The sequence below is a fragment of the Elephas maximus genome, chromosome 6 (assembly GCF_024166365.1).
Source record: "Elephas maximus indicus isolate mEleMax1 chromosome 6, mEleMax1 primary haplotype, whole genome shotgun sequence".
Taxonomy (NCBI): Eukaryota; Metazoa; Chordata; class Mammalia; order Proboscidea; family Elephantidae; genus Elephas; species Elephas maximus.
In genome coordinates this window covers 105,793,100-105,811,861 of record NC_064824.1, presented here as the reverse complement: position 1 = coordinate 105,811,861, position 18,762 = coordinate 105,793,100, and the positions used below count along the sequence as shown (strand labels likewise).

Below are 18,762 nucleotides of genomic sequence, written 5' to 3'. Positions count from 1 at the left end.
CAACATGGCAGGTACCGTACCTTACTCCTCCTCTCTGCCCCCGTAGTACCTAGCACCGTACCTGGCATGTAACAGAGGTTCAGTTGAAGTTTATCAGCTGAATCCAAGACTAGGCAATCTAATAATGTGAGGCAAAGTTAACTGACTCATACAAAGGAACAAATCAAAATGACCAACAAGAAAATATAATGCAAATATTATCTAGGTGGGCTTCAGGAAGTTGGAGGTGGTGGTGGTTGGGGATGGTGGAAAACAATACACTCTTCTTCCTCCTAAATTCCTTCCCTTTAGATCCTTTCTCCAGGCCCTACCCTGTTCTGCTCTCTTAGCCTAAAGAGTCTTCTGAGAACTGAATCAACTGACCAAGGGTCACTGGGCAATGTCCTGTCTGTTAACTCCTGTACTTTCTAACTTGCTAGCTCTTTTTAACTGAAGTTAGGGGAAGTCTTTGGCTGAGCCAGTGTATTAATATCTTATTGTTCACACCTTATCCTTAGAGAGCATAATTCTGGATTTGTACAGACTGCCTTTTATCCTTGGTGGTTTTGATTTATACAGCTCCCCTGTTGATTTCAGGAACTCTTCTATCCCTCTCCTGCCCACCCCACCCCTCAAAGTTCACTGACTTTTTTTGTGCCTTAGACATTATTGAAACTGCAAAAAAAAAAAAAAAGAAAAACTTACATAAAATATCTGCACTTGAGCCAACTCTATAAGTCATTCCATGCTTTGCTTTCAATGCATTTGCTGCCTTCTCTCCAACTTCAATCTGTAGGTAAGAAATGCAGAGACAGACACTGATGTTAAAAATATATCCAATAATATAGAAGGTTTGGTGTTTTGTTCAGATCCATCTCCATCACTCCGGACCAACTTTTCAACTTCCCATTGGACATTTACACCTAGGTTGACTGCTGATACTTCAGACTTAACATACTCATATCCAATTTCATCATCTCCACTACTAGCAAGGCTATTCTGATTTTATATTTCTCATCTAGTATATTCCCCCAAACAGAAATGTAAAATCCTGGCATCATCTTTTACTCTTTTTCCCTCACAACTTTCCATTCTAAAACAGTTACCAAGTTTCATTTCCAGTGCCATCACACTAGTTCAGATTTATTACCTCTGAACAGGGCTGTTGTCATCTTCTAATAAATTTTCCTTCCTCTCATTAATAGTTATTTCAACAGATCCTACCTGGCTTCCAGATGAGCTTTTGTAGAGTAGAGCTGTGATCGTGATCCTGCTAAAAATTCTTCAATAACTCTCAGTTGCCCATGGAATTAAAAACAAAATTCTCAGCCTAGTTTTTAAGATCCTCCAAAATATGACCCTAACGCGCCTGTGATAGGCTGAAAAAAAAAAAAGTGGTACCCAAAGATATATCCATTTCTGAGTCCCCTCAACCTGTGAATTTTACCTTCTGTGGCAAAAGAGTGAATATTACCTTCCATGGAAAAAGATGTGATTAAGTTAAGGGTCTTGAGAGGAGGAATTTATTCTGGATTATTTGAGTAGTCCCTAAACTCAATCCCATGTATCTATATAAGAGAAAGGCAGAGGGAGATTAGAAACACACAGAAAAGAAGGCAATGTGATCACAGAGGCAGAGATGGAGTGATGTGACCACAAGCCAAGAGTTGCCTAAACCTACCAGAAGCTGCAAAAGGCAAGAAACAGATTCTTCCCTAGAGCCTTCAGAGGGAGTGCTGCCCTGTTGAAACCTTGATTTCACACTTTTGGCCTCCAGAATGGTGAGAGAATGCATTTCTGTTGTTTTAAGCCACCAAATTTGTGGTAATTTGTTACTGCAGCCGCAGGAAAAAAATATACCATCTTTCCAAACTTATATTCTCTAAATTCGCCCTAGACTATAGTCAAACTCAAGTTTGCCCTCTGTTTCCCAGACATGTGGCATGTTCCTCAGCTTCTCTACCTTTGCTTAGGACATTTCCCTCTGTCTGAATGCTTCACCTCTTATCTCTGCCTGGTCAAATTCTACCCAACCTCAAAGGACTTTCTTGAGTGTCAACTTCTCCATGATGCCTTTCCTGATCACCACAACTAGATTCCATCTCTCCCCCTCTTGACTCTCCCTTATCCCTTTGCTCATACCTTTCTTACAGCACCCCTCTTATTTTACTTAATTTTAAAGATATTTGATACTTATCTCTCATAGGCTCCTAGAATTTTAGAGCTTGCAGTTAGACTCTCCGCTATGCCCACAACAATATGGCCTTATCATATTGGAAATCCCTCAGAACTAGATGATTCCTAAAATCTTGGCCTTGCTCTTCCCAAACGCTTTCCTGAGATCAGAGTCACTAACGGAAGTCCAAGTCTATGGATTGTATTTACTGGCCTTCTGATAAATCTCTTTTCATATTCTCCTGACAGACCTTCTAAGTATTCCCTACCCTAGATTTCTCAATGCTATATTCTACCCACCTGATGATATATTCCACCATTTCCCCCTAGATTCTACAGAGACGCCACCAAAATCCCCTTGTCCACCCCCTGCCTAGACTGTGATCTATTGTTGCTCAGCCTCTTAGGGCAACCCGATGTAGTGAGCCTCCCCTGACTGCTCTTATAGGTAGGTCACCTCCCCTGACTCTGGACTAGCAGATGGGTCTTGTTTTAGATCCTGGTTCTCCCCTCCATCTCTGTTCTGTCCAGCTGCATCTTAAGGTGTGACAGAGCCGTACTTGGGTAGACTGGGGACAAGAACAATGGAATTCAAAAGGAAGAATATAAAGGCAGCATGTTTTTCTTTTTTGAAGTTGGGAGGTCATATAAACAGTTGTGGGTAACATCCTTAGGACACTCTGGACTTTCTGTGTATGTGACTAAGATAGAAAAAACATTATATTAAACATATCTGCAAGCTTTTTGCCTCTTTTCCACTAACTACTGAGAATTCTATCTTTGGACACTCAGCTTCTCTTTCTATTCCAGAAAGGAGATTCTGGGTCTGCTCTTGGTTTTGTGTTGTCCATATTTGAGATAATGGGTAGAAAGGGCTAGAGAACTACAAGGAATAAAGCTGGTTTGATCATTTACAATGGAAAAAAGTACAAGAGATGTTTATAGAAAGAAGAAGAAATTATAGGAGGAAGAGGAGAGTCAGAAGGGGGATTTCTGAGAGAAATTTTGGTAAGGCGTTGAAAGTAAGAGAAAGAATTCAGGGTAACTGCTGTGTGTGAGTGAAATCAAAAGCAAGAGGCCTGGGCAAAGGTTGCTGTGACTTTCCAGCTACATCCCTGTTTTAAAGTTCTTTGAGAGTCTGAAGTAGAGATTGGAATTGCTTTTTAATTATTTTAAATTTCCTTGTGTTTCTGTGTTTCTCTGAATGAAACCTGTTCTAACTGGGCCATGTGGGAGCTTGACTTTTATTTGAGTTACATGGATCAGCCCCAGGCTACATTTTCTATCTAAAGGTTTTCTTAAACTTTTTTTTTCTTTCCTGCAGCTCACCCCAGCCAAGTCATCCTTTTTCCCATTACCAGCCTCTACTTATTCTGTTCTTATATAGTTCCCTTCCCTCAAATCCTGGCTGTGGGATGAGAAACAGCCCCCTCAGATTTCCCCTTCTATTTTTTTTGACGAAAGAGTTTTTGAACTTTTTCTTTCTTTCTCTTTTTTAAGGATTCCACCAGCAATTACTACGGGGAAGTAGGTAAGAGTGGGAAACATGACATATGTGAGAAGTGTACAGTTGTGATCCTTAGCCTACGGAACTGGTCCTTTCTGAGAAGATGAACCAGAAATCCCCTAGACTTATGACTTCAGCTTCTATTTCTGATGGAGGAGATTCTGATTACATCACCTTCTCCTGACGCTATACTGCAAGGCCATTTAAAGCCAATTTCTTTTCACCCTAAATATGTTTTTTTAGGCAAAATAACAAATATCCTTTTGCCAGTGACACATAATTTACATTGCAAAAGACCTTTACCCAGTTAACAGCTTTTTAGCTGGGCCCAGAGAATTTCCTTGAATATATCTTCACAGGCAGGCACACAAAAAAGATATTTAAAGCCCTGGTGTGTGTGTGTGTGTGTGTGTACATGTGAGTTTATGTATGTGTGTGCACGTGTGCGAGCACGTGCACGTGTGTGTGTGTGTGTAAGCGAGGAGAGGAGAAGTTGAGGTAGGACATAAGGGTTGATGTGGGAAGAAATCAAAGGGAAAGAATGTAAGCACCTAAAACATTAGAATTCTTATTTCCAGAGCAGTTTAGATAGGGACTGTCTTAGTTATGCTTCTCCTACCTAGTAATTGCCAAATATTTTATCATGAAATACAATGTTTACCATGATTTCTAAAAATTTTTGGTTTTGTAGACATATGGAAATCAATTACTAGTCTCTAGCAGTTGTAAATAGTACCAGAAATGGAAACCTCCTTAAAATAATTGGCTTGATTCGGTGTTTTTGTGTACTCATGTCAAAACGTACCATTAAGGACCTAAAAACACAGCTTCAATAAAGTTCACATGATGGCAAAATCCTCACAATGTGTTTTTACTGAAAAGTCTTAGACTTGAGTATTTATACTAACTCTTCAGCATATGAGACAGTAAGAGATACAGAACTGAAGCACTCTTTCTCAGATGGATTTACCAATTTCTGTATATGTTACTAAAGAGTTGCCAGTAATCCCCTTGCTAGAGTTGCCTGCTTGTAGAGGTGAGGCCATTGCCCCAAGTCTCTCCTGCCTTTTTGCTTTCTCTTGCCTGTGGTCACAGTGCTCCTCTAACCAGAGAGCCAGTCATTAGCACAAGACACGCTGGGTTTTGAATACAAACCTTGCAAAAACGGTCATGTGATATGTATTTTCTTGACCCAAAAAGGGAATGAATCTCCCAAGAAAAATGCTGGGGTACTACTAACTTCTTTTTACTGCTGATAAAAGGCTCCCTTTCATCGGAGATCAATACAGGCCTATCTTTGGTGGTTCATTTGTGTTTGTTACAGATTTCTTCAAGCAGAAAGTAGACATCTACAAAAAATACCACAGAATTTGGGGGACAAGGAGGGATTTGGGCTTCTCCATTGAAATCTCAGTTTCTGTAGACTTCTTTACTGAAGAAAGGGAACTTCTGGGGCTCAGGAATGAGAGAAAAGTAAGACATTGTTGACTGTGAATCTAAACCGATAAAGGCTCCTGTAAGTTGCAGGAACTTTCTGAGCTGAGAAAGGCAGTGTGAGGTAGTGGAACAAATGTCACCTCTAGAGTCTGAAGACTTGAGTTCAAGCCCAAGCTTCACCATTTACTGTCTATAGAAGTTTTGGAAATATATTTAACTCAAAGTCTCAGTTTCTACATCTCCAAAGTGGGCTTATATATTGTCATGAGGGTCAAATGAGATGTTAGCTGCTATCAAGTTGGGTAGGCTCATGGCAACCCCGTGCACAACAACAACAACAATGAAAAAGCTACCCAGTCTGGTGTAATTCCCAGGATTGGTTTTGCAGATCTCACTGTTATAACCCAGGGTTTTCATTGGCTGACTTTTAACTTTTCTCCCTAGTCTTTCTTAGACTGGAAGCTCTGCTGAACCCTGTTTCCCTCAAGCCTCCACTGAAAGATGGGTGGTGGCTACACATTAGGTGAATTGGCCCGGAATTGAATCCAGGTCTCCAGCATGGGAGGCACAAATTCACATGGGGTCATCACGAGTCAGAGTTGACTCAACAGCAGCTGGCCAAAGGAAAAAATGGCTGTAAAACCATTTTGTAAATTATAAAGTTGTCAGTAAACGTTAATTATTTACACATCTACAAAATTATAATGAGTGTTCCTTGGCCATGAAAGGAAAAATATTGCAAGTAAGATACTGGGGTTCTGCTGGATTTTTGATTACTAGGGGAAGGGTTTCCTCAAGCAAAGATCTCTCATGGCTTTTCTTTTGGAGCCCAGGCCTCTGTTTCATGTCATGCTCCAGTGGGAGAGAGACAGGAGGTGTAACAGAACCAGTAGGTCACCAGGCCTCTGTGATCTTAACAAGCAGAGTTGGCTTAGCTCCCAGTCCACCTTGTTTTAAAGAATACAAGCTATTGTATTAAAAAATACAAGATAACAAATACTATAACAATTCTAAATTTATCTTCTCTCTGATTTGTGTCTACTGTCTTCTGGATATACAAAAGAGCAAAGAGCCCAGTCCTTTTCAGCAATTCTGCTCACCAAAGCTTTGATAAACACATCTTTGGGGAAGGACCCAGGAAGAGATAAAGCACAGCTTCCCTGCCCCAATTTGCAGTTCACTGGCACTTCCCCTTAAGAAGACTCCTAGGCAAATGCTGGAGGAAGAATCTAGAAGAAAATAAAATATTGTGTTTAGCAGAGAAGAGAGCAGGTACTATTTAGCCTTGTTATTTCAGATATGCCATATTCTACTAACAGCTGGCAAGTTCTTTAAAGCACAGTTCAAAAGCCGTAATTGCTGAACAGAGCTTCAAGAGAATTTACAGAAATGAAAGAACATTCCTGCAGATTATTAACATAATCAACTCATTTATATTATAGATGAATACCTAAAATGTCTCCCAACTTGACACTTTACGAAACAGGTAGTTAATTAATGAAGGTAAAGCAGCATTTAACCTGAAGCCTTCCCAGCAGGCATCTGGCATGGTACAAAAAGATAAAATAACAAGGAGCAGAGAGAAAAAATGGGGGGAGAGGGAGGGCTAGAGCCAAAATTTTGGAAAAGGAAATCAGGAGAAGGAAATGGGGGTCCTATTGAGACTTTTCTAGAGGCGTTGGTAATATGGTCTTACCAGTTCTTCATGGTTACTTGATTTGTTTTTGGTGTAGCCGTAAGGAGCAAGAATAAGCTGCCCATAGGAGTGCATGGTAAAGAAGCACAGAATGTTCTCCTTCTCGCTTTCTATAAAGCTAGTGACAGCTTTAGTCTCTGGTTCAGACACAGGTCCTGTCCCACAGAATGTTATATCTTGGCAGTCTTTAGATGCACCAATACCTGGAATAGACAGGAAACAGCAAAGAAGGCATCGTAATCTCAGTGCAGGACTCACGAAGGACAAGAAGTCGCCATTGTTTGGGGTGTCTGTGGGTGGAATCAGGACTTGCCTGCTCTTGTCTAAGTTAGTTCTGGCTCACTGTAGGACAGACATTCCAGGGAGGAACTCAGAAAGGCGGGGGTTGACATTTGAATTTAGAAACAAATTCCATGCTTACATAGCCCAGGGAGGAGGATGCCAAATGAAATGGCATTTCCATTTTTTTTTTTTTTTTCTTTGCAGATTAGAAAAGGCTTGGATGAGGAGTTTGGGTTTATTTATTTATTTATATTTTACAGTGGTATAATATATAACAGAGTTTTCTGTTTTAACCACTTTTAAAAATTTTTGTATTGTGGTGAAATACGTCTGACAAAATGTTTGCCATTTCAGCCATTTTTATACGTACAATTCCGTGTCATTAATTATAGTCACAATGTTGTGTAACTCATTTCTATTTCTAATACTTTTTCACCCAAACAGAAACTCAATGCCCTTTAATCAGTAACTGCTCATGCCTTCCTCCCCTCTGCCTCTCGTAACCACTAATTTCCTTTTGTCTCTATGCATTGGTCTATCCTAGATATTTTACATAAGTGGGGGCATACAATATTTGCCTATTTTGTGTCTGATTTATTTCACTAAGAATAATGCTTTCAAAGGATGCCTTTTATCACCACTCTTATTCAACACTGTGCTGGAGGTCCTAGCCAGGGCAATTAGGCTAGATAAAGAAATAAAGGGCATCCAGATTGGTAAGGAAGAAGTAAAAGTATCTCTATTTGCAGATGACATGATCTGGTACACAGAAAACCCTAAAGAATCCTCAAGAAAACTACTGAAACTAGTAAAAGAGTTCAACAGAGTATCAGGATACAAGGTAAACATACAAAAATTGATTGGATTCCTCTACAACAACAAAAAGAACATTGAAGAGGAAATCACCAAATCAATACCATTTACAGTAGTCCCCAAGAAGATAAAATACTTAGGAATAAATCTTACCAGAGATGTAAAAGACCTATACAAAGAAAACTGCAAGACACTACTGCAAGAAACCAAAACAGACCCACATAAGCAGAAAAACATACCTTGCTCATGGATAGGAGTACTCAACATTGTAAAAAAGTCTATACTACCAAAAGTGATCGATAGATACAATGAAATTCCCATCCAAATTCCAATTATATTTTTTAATGAAATGGAGAAACAAATCACCAACTTCATATGGAAGGGAAAGAGCCCCCAGATAAGTAAAGCATTACTGAACAAGAAGAACGAAGTGCGAGGCCTTGCTCTACCTGATTTTAGAACCTATTATACTGCCATGGTAGTCAAAACAGCCTGGTACTGGTACAACAACAGATGCATAGACTAATGGAACAGAATTGAGAATCCAGACATAAATCCATCCACGTCTGAGCAGTTGATATTTGACAAAGGGCCAAAGTCAGTTAAATAGGGGAAAAGACAGTCTTTTGAACAAATGGTGCTGGCATAACTAGATACCCATCTGCAAAAAAAAAAAAAGAAACAAGACCATACTTCACACCATGCACAAAAACTAACTCAGAATGGATCAAAGACCTAAATATAAAATCTAAAACGATAAAGATCATGGAAGAAAATATAGGGACAATGCTAGGGGCCCTAATACATGGCGTAAACAGTATACAAAGCATTATTAACAACGCAGAAGAGAAACTAGATAACTGGGAGCTCCTAAAAATCAAACACCTATGCTCATCCAAAGACTTTACCTAAAGAGTAAAAAGATTACCTACACATTGGGAATAAGTTTTTAGCTATGACATTTCCGTTCAGCGTCTGATCTCCAGAACCTACATGATACTGCAAAAAGTCAACTACAAAAAGACAAATAACCCAATTAAAAAATGGGCAAAGGATATGAACAGGCACTTCACTAAAGAAGACATTCAGGTAGCTAACAGATAGATGAGGAAATGCTCACGATCATTAGCTATTAGAGAAATGCAAATCAAACTACAATGAGATTCCACCTCACTCCAACAAGGCTGGCATTAATCCAAAAACATAAAATAATAAATGCTGGAGAGGTTGTGGAGAGACTGAACACTTGTACACTGCTGGTGGGAACGTAAAACTGTACAACCACTTTGGAAATCGATTTGGGGCTTCCTTAAAAAGCTAGAAATAGAACTACCATACAATCCAGCAATCCCATTCCTTGGAATATATCCTAGAGGTATAAGAGCCTTTACATGAACAGATATATGCACACCCATGTTCACTGCAGCATTGTTTAACAACAGCAAAAAGATGGAAGCAACCAAGGTGCCCATCCACAGATGAATGGATAAATAAATTATGATATATTCTCACAATGGAATACTACACATTGATAAAGAACAATGATGAATCTGTGAAACATTTCATAACATGGAGGAATCTGGAAGGCATTATGCTGAGTGAAATTAGTCAGTTGCAAAAGGACAAATATTGTATGAGACCACTATTATAAGAACTCAAAAAATAGTTTAAACAGAGAGCAAAATATTCTTTGATGGTTACAAGAGTGGGGAGAGAGGGAGGGAGAGGTGTTTTCACTAATTAGATAGTAGATAAGAACTATTTTAGGTGAAGGGAAAGACAACACACAATACAAGGAAAGTCAGCACAACTGGACTGAACCAAAAGCAAAGAAGCTTCCTGAATACACTGAATGCTTTCAAGGCCAGTGTAGCAGGGCCAGGGGTTTGGGGACCATGGTTTCAGGGGACATCTAAGTCAACTGACATAATAAAATCTATTAAGGAAATATTCTGCATCCCACTTTGGAGAGTGGCATCTGGGGTTTGAACACTAGCAAGCAGCCATCTAAGATGCATCAATCGGTCTCAACCCACCTGGAGCAAAGGAGAATGAAGAACACCAAAGACACAAGGTAATTATGAGCCCAAGAAACAGAAAGGGCCACATAAACCAGAGACTACATCATCCTGAGACCAGAAGAACTAGATGGTGCCTGGCTACAACTGATAACTGCCCCAGCAGGGAACACAACGGAGAATCCCTGAGGGAGAAGAAGAGCAGCAGGATGTACTCCTCAAATTCTCATAAAAAGACGGGACTTAATAGTCTGACTGAGACTAGAGGGATCACAGAGCTCATGGTCCCCAGACCTTCTGATAGCCCAAGATAGGAGCCATTCCCGAAGCCAATTCTTCAGACAGGGATTGGACTAGACTATGGGATAGAAAATGATACTGGGGAAGAATGAGCTTCTTGGATCAAGTAGACACTTGAGACTATGTGGGCAGCTCCTGTCTGGAGAAGAAATGAGAGGTCAGAAGGAGTCAGAGGCTGGCCGAATGGACACGAAAATAGAGAGCAGAGATTAGGAGTGTGCTGTCTCATTAGAAGGATAGCAACTAGCAGTATATAGCAAGGTGTATATAAGTTTTGTATGAGAGACTGACTTCATTTGTAAACTTTCACTTAAAGCAAAATAAAAATAAAAATAAATGTTTTCAAGTTTCATTCCTGTTGCAGCTTCATTTCTCTTTTAAGCTGAATAATATTCTATTGTATGTATATACCACATTTTGTTTATCCATTCATTTCAGTAATTTTTTACTTATAACATCCAAGCCTGCTCTGGGCCCTGAAACAAATGGCTGGGATCCAGTTCTCAGGGTTCTAGGTCAGACTCTATCATAGTCTTATTGACCCAAGTCTCTCCCTCACTTGCATATTGGCTTCATCTCAGTAGAACTATTTTGCAAGGATGTAAGTTGACTCTCCTTCTCATTAGTAATAATAAGCATCATCAATTGAACACCTCTTACATGCTAGGACTTCCTATGTGTTGTCTCATTTAATTCCCACAACAACCCATCCATAAGCTGGTATTAATATGGCACACATTCTAAATAAGAGGAAACTGAACAGAGAGATGAAGGAATTTTCCTAAAGCCACACGGTTGCCAAACCTGATTTTAACCCTTGCTGCCTGTTTTTTAACTAGGCTGTCCTTAACCATTCTTGCTTTTTATTTGCTTCCAATTCATTGGGTATACTGAGATTGAGAAACAAGAAAAACTTTAATGGAGAGGAAAATGTCTTGTTTACTGACCGCCCTCCTCCTGCAAAATAATTTGCAAGGCTACTTCTGATTTTATTTGAAACAAAATGATGGATTTCGAGTATATTCACACTGGTCTAAGTCTACTCTGCCCTTGTGTATCCATCCTAACTAAGGAGAACCCTGCACAGGAGTGTTGGGTTTTTATGTCATAGATACTACCATCCCTGTAGAGGAAACAAAACTGGTCAGGAAGTCTAGAAAGCTGTGTAAAGGTAGGTGTTTATTTTTTAAAAAGTTACATCTCTAGGCACACTAGCCCAAAAGCCAAGACGAGAAGGCAGGAAGGGACAGGAAAACTGGATGAATAGAAAAGGGAATCTGGGATGGAGAAGGGGAGTGTGTTGACACATTGAGGGGTTGGCAACCAATATCACAAAACAAAATTTGTGTATTAACCATTTGAAGAGAAACTAATTCGCTCTGTAAACTTTCACCTAAATCACAATAAATAAATATCTCTAGTAATTCACCTCTTTTCTTGCTTCTCTGCTTTGTTTTTTGTTCATCAATCATCTACTAAACATGTACTTACTACACCAAGATACATTGAAATTTCGATTGAGATCTGTCCCAAAGCATGTGCCATTATTATGGGATGACCGGGATTTCCTCCAAAGGCGGTTCTGTAACAGAGGAAAATACAGATGTTGTCATTCTAAGGTACCATAAATCACAGTGCAAGTGACGATAGGTGGTCCTCGAGCGGGAAAAATGTTTCCTAGAATTGTCTGTCTGGAAGAACGTGCCTTAACATTATTAAGCTTGTTCATGTAAATCTTAGTCTTGCAGATGGGCTAGCAACCCCTAATAACAGGAATATCTGTACAGCCAAAAGTGTACCTACATGTGTACGATCAAATTGGAGGGAGTAGGTCAGCCTTTTCTTCACAGACAGATTACCTGTGCCTGTGGTCATGTTCTGCCTAATCAGGGAAGGCTTTGGAGAGTCATTTTTTAGGCCCAAGTGATACAGGATGAAAGGGAAATAGCTTGGCAGATGGAAAAAGGCTGTTCCAGGTGTATCAGAGATGGTCTTTGCACATTTCTGGAAGCAGAAGACTGAAGAGTGGAGATGAGGGTAAAGATAAGGTTCACCTGACAAGCACAGAGGAGGGAGGAACTGGATTCAAACAACAGGCCAGCAACGCTGTTCCACAGAAAGGGATCTCAACAAGTGCTTTTTGGGAATGGCAGGGAATGGGGAGGAATTAAGACTTTCTAAGAAACAGCCATGGTGCTTTCAATTGTCTCATACACATGTGAAAGCTGGGCAATGAATAAGGAAGACCTAAAAAAAAAAAAAAATTGATGCCTTTGAATTACGGTGTTGGAAAAAAATGTTCACTATATCACATACTTCCAAAAGAACAAACAAATCTGTCCTGGAAGAAGTACAACCAGAATACTCCTTAGAAGCAAGAATGGCAAAACTTCGTCTCACATACTTTGGATGTGTTATCAGGGAGGACCAGTCCCTGGGTAAGGACATCATGCTTGGTAAAATTGAGGGTCAACAAAAAAGAGAAAGATCCTCAATGAGATAGACTGACACAGTGACTGCAAAAATGGGCTCTAGCATAACAATGATCATAAGGATGGCACAGGACCAGGCAGTGTTTCGTTCTGTTGTCCATAGGGTCACTATGAGTCAGAACCAACTCGATAGCACTCAACAACAAAAACAAGAAACAGAGACTTTTATTTGTGAAATGATATGCTTTAGAAATATTGTTTAGGAGAAAGTCATCCACTAAATGAAAAGACTTTATGAGATGTTCTCCCCCATGTGAATCATCACATTAAAAACTGAAGGCTAGTTTTGGATTTATGTATCATTTATTTCTCCTCATGCTTCTAGAACTGATTTTAGGTGGATACAGATTGATACATCAATTTACATTAATATACTACTGATAGGGTGGCAGGCAATTCACACATTTAAGGAGATATAGGAGGAAAAAAGTCAAGTCTGGTTGGAGAACTGGTAATATGTAAAAAACAAAACAAAATAAAAACTGTGCTGAACTTCAACTCTAAAGAGACCTTAAAAACCCAGTTACCATGGAGTTGATTTTGACTCATGAAGACCCATATGTGTCAGAGCAGAACTGTGATCCATAGGGTTTTCAGTGGCTGGTTTTTCAGAAGTGGATCGCCAGACCTTTCTTCTGAGATGCCTCTGTGTAGACTCAAACCCCCAACCTTTTGGTTAGCAGCTTAGTGCACTAATCGTTAGCACCACGCAGGGATTCCTAAAGAGGCCTTACCAGTTGCCTTCCAAGTCAATTACAACTCATCGTGCCCTCCTCAATCTTAAGCTTTACTTAGATTGTCAACTAAAAAGGGGATACTTGATCCCAAATGGGATGTCTTTCATTACATGGGCACAAGCATTTAGCTCATGAAGTCATCCCACTATAAAACTCAGCATACTCACAGTGGTCCAAGTGTAGATATAACCGTCTACGTTAAGAACTGGAAGAATATAGAAGTCCAGGTGACTAAGGAGTGTTCTTATCCTTGAGTTGTCCGTGTAGTTTTGTAGAATCTGGAAATTTAAGAGATAAGCATGTGGAATGGTTTTAGGAGGTCTTTTCTCAATTTTCTAACAATTTAAATTTAATTACAAGAAGGGAATTGTATATCCCATTTCCAAACCCTAACTCCACTTCAGTTGTCCTGTTCTTCATGGTTGTTGTTGTTATGTGCTGTAGAGTCAATTCCCACTCATAGTGACCCTACATGACAGAGTAGAACTGCCCCATGGAGTTTTTTAGGCTGTAATCTTCCTGTTTTTTGATGACCCTCTGCTTTACCAAGCATGATGTTCATCTTCAGGGACTGGACCCTCCTGATAACATGTCCAAAGTACATGAGACATTGTCTCATCATTCTCGCTTCTAAGGAGCATCCTGGCTGTACATCCTCAAGGCAGATTTGTTCATTCTTCTGGTAGTCCATGGTATATTCAATATTCTTCAGCAACACCATAATTCAAAGGCATCATTTTTTTTTCAGTCCTCCTTATTCATTGTCTAGCTTTCAAATGCATGTAAGGCAAAAGAAAATATCATGGTTTCCATCAGGCACACCTTAGTCCTCAAAGTGACATTTTTGCTTTTAAACACTTTAAAGAGGTTTTTTTTGCAGTAGATTTGCCCAATACAATACGTCGTTTGAATTCTCAACTGCTGCTTCCATGGGTGTTGATTGTGGACTCAAGTAAAATAAAGTCCTTGACAACTTCAATCTTTTCTCCATTTATCATGATGTTGCCTGTTGGTCCAGTTGTAAGGATTTTTGTTTTCTTTATGTTGAGGTGTAATTCATACTGAAGGCTGTAGTCTTTGATCTTCCTCAGTAATTGCTTCAAGTTCAAACCCCTACTGAGAATTTTTTTTTTTTATCAAGTTCCCAGGCAATGCTAATGCTGCTAGTTGGGAATCAATTTTAAGAACCACTAGTAGAAGAGTGGTTCTTGAAATTTATTATAATAAGAATCACCTGGGGATCTTGTTAAGCTGTAGATTCTGATTCAGTATATCTGGGGCAGAAATGCAAATTCTCAGCAGGGGTTTGAAGTGGAACAAACCAATTCAAAGTGGAACAAACCAGTTCAAAGCACTAACTTCAAGTCCTCTTCACTTTCAGCAAGCAAGGTTATGTCATCTGCATATCATAGGTGGTTAATTATTCTTCCCCCAAACCTGATACTGCATTCTTCTTCATATAGTCCACCTTCTAGGATTATTTGCTCAGCATACAGATTGAATAAATCTGGTGAAAAGATGCAACCCTGATGCATACCTTTCCTGACTTTAAACCGTGCAGTATCCCCTTGCTCTGTTTGGGCGACTGCCTCTTGGTCTATGTACAGATTCTGCACGAGCATAATCAAGTGTTCTGGAGTTCTCAGGCTTCGCAATGCTATTCATAATTTTCTATGATCCTCACAGTCAAATGCCTTATGGATAGTCAATAAAACACAGGTAAACATCTTTCTGGTATTCTCTGCTTTCAGCCAGGATCCATCTGACATCAGCGATGATATCCCTTGTTCCATGTCCTCTTCTGAATCTGATTTGAATTTCTGGCAGTCCCCTGTCAATGTACTGCTGCAACTGCTTTTGAATGATCTTCAGCAAAATTTTACCTGCGTGTGATATTAATGATATTGTTCGATAATTTCCGCATTCTGTTAGATCACCTTTCATTGGGATAGGCATAAATATGGGTCTCTTCCAATCAGTTGACCAGGTAGCCATCTTCCAAATTTTTTGGCATAGATGAGTGAGCGCTTCCAATGTTGCATCTGTTTGTTGAAACATCTCAACTGGTATTCCATCAATTCCTGGAGCCTTGTTTTTCACCAATGTCTTCATTGCAACTTGGACTTCTTCCTTCATATTCATCCATTTTTGATCATATGCTACTCCCTGAAACAGCTGAATATTGACCATTTCTTTTTGGTACAGTGATTCTGTATATTCTTTCCATCTTCTTTTGATGCTTCTTGAGTTGTTCAGTATTTTGCCCATAGAATCTTTCAAAATTGCACCTCGAGGCTTGAATTTTTTCTTCAGTTCTTTCAGCTTGAGAAATGCCAATCTTGCTCTATGCTTCTGGTTTTCTAACTTCGGGTCCTTGCACATTTCATTGTAATACTTTACTTTGTCTTCTCAAGTTGCCCTTTGAAATCTTCTGTTCAGCTCTTTTACTTCATCATTTCTTTCATTTGCTTTAGCTACTCGATGTTCAAAAACAAATTTCAGAGACTGTTGAGACAACCATTTCTTTTGTGTCTTTAATGACCTCTTTCTTCATGTATGATGTCCTTGATGTCCTCCCACAACTTGTCTGGTCTTCAGTCATTAGTATTCAGTGCATCAACTCTATTCTTGAAATGGCATCTAAAGTCAGTCAGGATCTACTCGAGGCTGTGCTTTGGCTTTCGTGAACTTGTTTTAATTTTCTTCAGCTTCAACTTGAGCTTGCATATGAGCAATTAATGGTCTGTTGTACAGTCAGCCACTGGCCTTGTTTTGACTGATGATAGAAAGGACGCCAGAGATCACATGATAGAATTTTGCAAGACCAACCACCTATCCTTTGGAAATACCTTTTTCAATAACACAAACAGCAACTAAACATATGGGCCTCACCAGATGGAATACACAGGATTCAAATTGCTTGTATCTCTGGAAAGAGACATGGAGAAGCTCATACCATTTGTCTTCTTTATGGTAGTGGTTCTCAAATTTTAGCACATATTAACATCCCCTGAAGGACTTGTTAAAACACATATTTCTGCCTCACCTTCCCCACACCATGTTCTAATTCACAAGATTGGCAATAACCAAAGCCCTCAAAATTTGTATTTCTACCAAGTTCCCAGTTGATGTTGATTGAAACTGCTGGTATTGGAATCACACGTTGAAAACTACTCTTTATGGATTTCTTTATGTTTGAGTTTGTGAAGAGACTGAAAATCTTTTGTTATTTTCAAGGTTTCTTATTTCCCTACAAAGCAAGGGTATAGGTAATATGCAAAAATCCACTGTGCTAGGTCTTTTCATATGCTAAATCTCTTAATTCTCACAATGGACCCAAGTAGTAGTCAGTTCATACTTCTTTTATAGATGAAAACCTAAGCCTCCTAGTGTTAGAAAATTTGTCTAAGACTTTTAGAAAAAGGCAGAGCTGGAAATCAGACTCATCTCCGACTCCCAAGATGTATTTTCTTCTACATCTAAATATGTTTAATATCCAATAAAAATTACTTTTGCTGCACTAGAAAGAGATCATAACACCTAGCTTAGTTTTCAGTGAAGGTACTCAGTAATTCCTTTTTTTCTTTTTCTAAATTTTATTTATTTTGCTATTGTTTTTGAGAATATACACAGCAAAACACACCAATTCAACAGTTTCTTCATGAACAATTTAGCAATATTGACTACACTTCTTGAGTTGTGCTACCATTCCTTACCTTCCTTTTCCGAGTTTTTCATCCCTCATTTAAAAAAAAAAGAAAATTCACTGCCTCTTAAGATTCCCATCTAATCTTTTGAGTTGCTGTTGTCAATTTACAAAAAAAAAAAAAAAAAAAAAAACCACTGCTGTCGAGTCAATTCCGACACATAGCGACCCTATAGGCAGAGTAGAACTAGCCCATAGGATTTCCAAGGAGCACCTGGGGAATTCAAACTGACAACCTTTTGGTTAGCGGCTGTAGCTCTTAACCACTACACCACCAGGGTTTCCGTTGTCAATTTCGTCCGATATAAATAGTTCTTAAAAGAGCATAATGCTCAAGGCAGGCCTTTTTTTAATAGTTAAACTAAACTATTGTTGGTTTTAAGATGACTTCAGGAAATATTTTTGGTTTAGGTTTAAAGATTATATCAAGGCAATAGTTTCAGGTGTTTGCTCACCCTCCATGGCTCTATAAAGTCTAGAATCCATGAGAATTTAAAATTCTATTCTGCATTTTCCCCCTTTTGATCAGGATTCTTCTATGGGTCTTTGATCAAACTGTTTAGTAATGGTAGCTGGCACTATCTAGCTCTTCTGTTCTCATGGCAAGGAAGCAGTTGTTCATGGAGGCAATTAGCCACACATTCCAAATCCTCTTCCTATTCCTGGCTCTCATTCTTCCTCTGTTACTCCAGGTGAATAGAGACTAATTATTGTGCCTTGGCATTAATTCCCTTTCATATGAGGGGAGGGGGTAGCTCAGTAAAGAGTTGAATTCCTAATCATGAAAGAAGCACACTTTTTATCAAGAAGTGGCAGGAATTTAGGTGGCAGTTACCATTATGAGAAGGTGAAAGACACTTACTTCTTTTACAAACCATTGGCAAAAAGCTGGGGCAATCCACTCCCTGGCATGAATTCCACAGTCCATCCAAATGATCTTCTTGGGATTATTTGACGGTTGGCTGATCTGGAAGGGTTATCAGTGCTCCATTATCAAACAATCACTTATTATCATAAACCACAGAGCCCAGTGCAAAGTTAAAAAGTTTTTCATTCTCCTGCCAGTACCAGCTGCCATGCAGTTGATTCTGATTCATGGCTACCCCATGTATTACAGGGTAGAACTGTGCTCCATATGGTTTTCAGGGCTGCAAACTTTTGGAAGCAGATCATGAGGCCTTTGTTTTGAGGCACCTCTGGGCAGGTCCAAGTGGCCAACCCCTCAGTTAGTAACACAGTGCTCGGTGCTATGCGTCACCCAGGAAATTTTTTTCCCTTAGAAATCCTCTTTTCTGCCTGTGTTGGCAAGTAAGAGGCATGGTTGTTGACTGAGACGCCCACAATATGATCCTTTCTTCTGGTACGCCTGCTTTCCTACCATAGTTGCCTCATTGGTTGTTCTTGGACATGTACTGGCTACCCATGTGACCTGCCCAAAGCCTGGTTTTTCCTACACCTTAAATTATGCTAATCATAAATAAAGTCATACACCCCTAAACCAGAAGCTAAGCGGCTGAGTCTATAACAACCTTATAGAAGCTTTATCCTTGGGTTCACTCAGAGAGGCAAAGTACATGAGAGGTAAGGCTTGAGATTCAAAGCTAGTTAAAAAGGAACCTC

The 18,762-nt window shown here is 39.4% G+C and overlaps 1 protein-coding gene across 1 annotated transcript in view; it reads right to left on the bottom strand.

Annotated features, from left to right (window-relative positions):
* CPO (carboxypeptidase O) overlaps positions 1-18,762 on the bottom strand; it is a 31,723-nt gene that overhangs the window by 935 nt on the left and 12,026 nt on the right. Inside the window, exons 3-7 of the mRNA XM_049888837.1 lie at positions 18,005-18,109; positions 13,604-13,714; positions 11,699-11,789; positions 6,795-6,997; positions 685-769 (exon numbers count right to left, since the gene is read on the bottom strand). Coding sequence (XP_049744794.1) covers positions 685-769; positions 6,795-6,997; positions 11,699-11,789; positions 13,604-13,714; positions 18,005-18,109 — 595 coding nt within the window. The remainder of the gene's footprint in view (positions 1-684; positions 770-6,794; positions 6,998-11,698; positions 11,790-13,603; positions 13,715-18,004; positions 18,110-18,762) is intronic.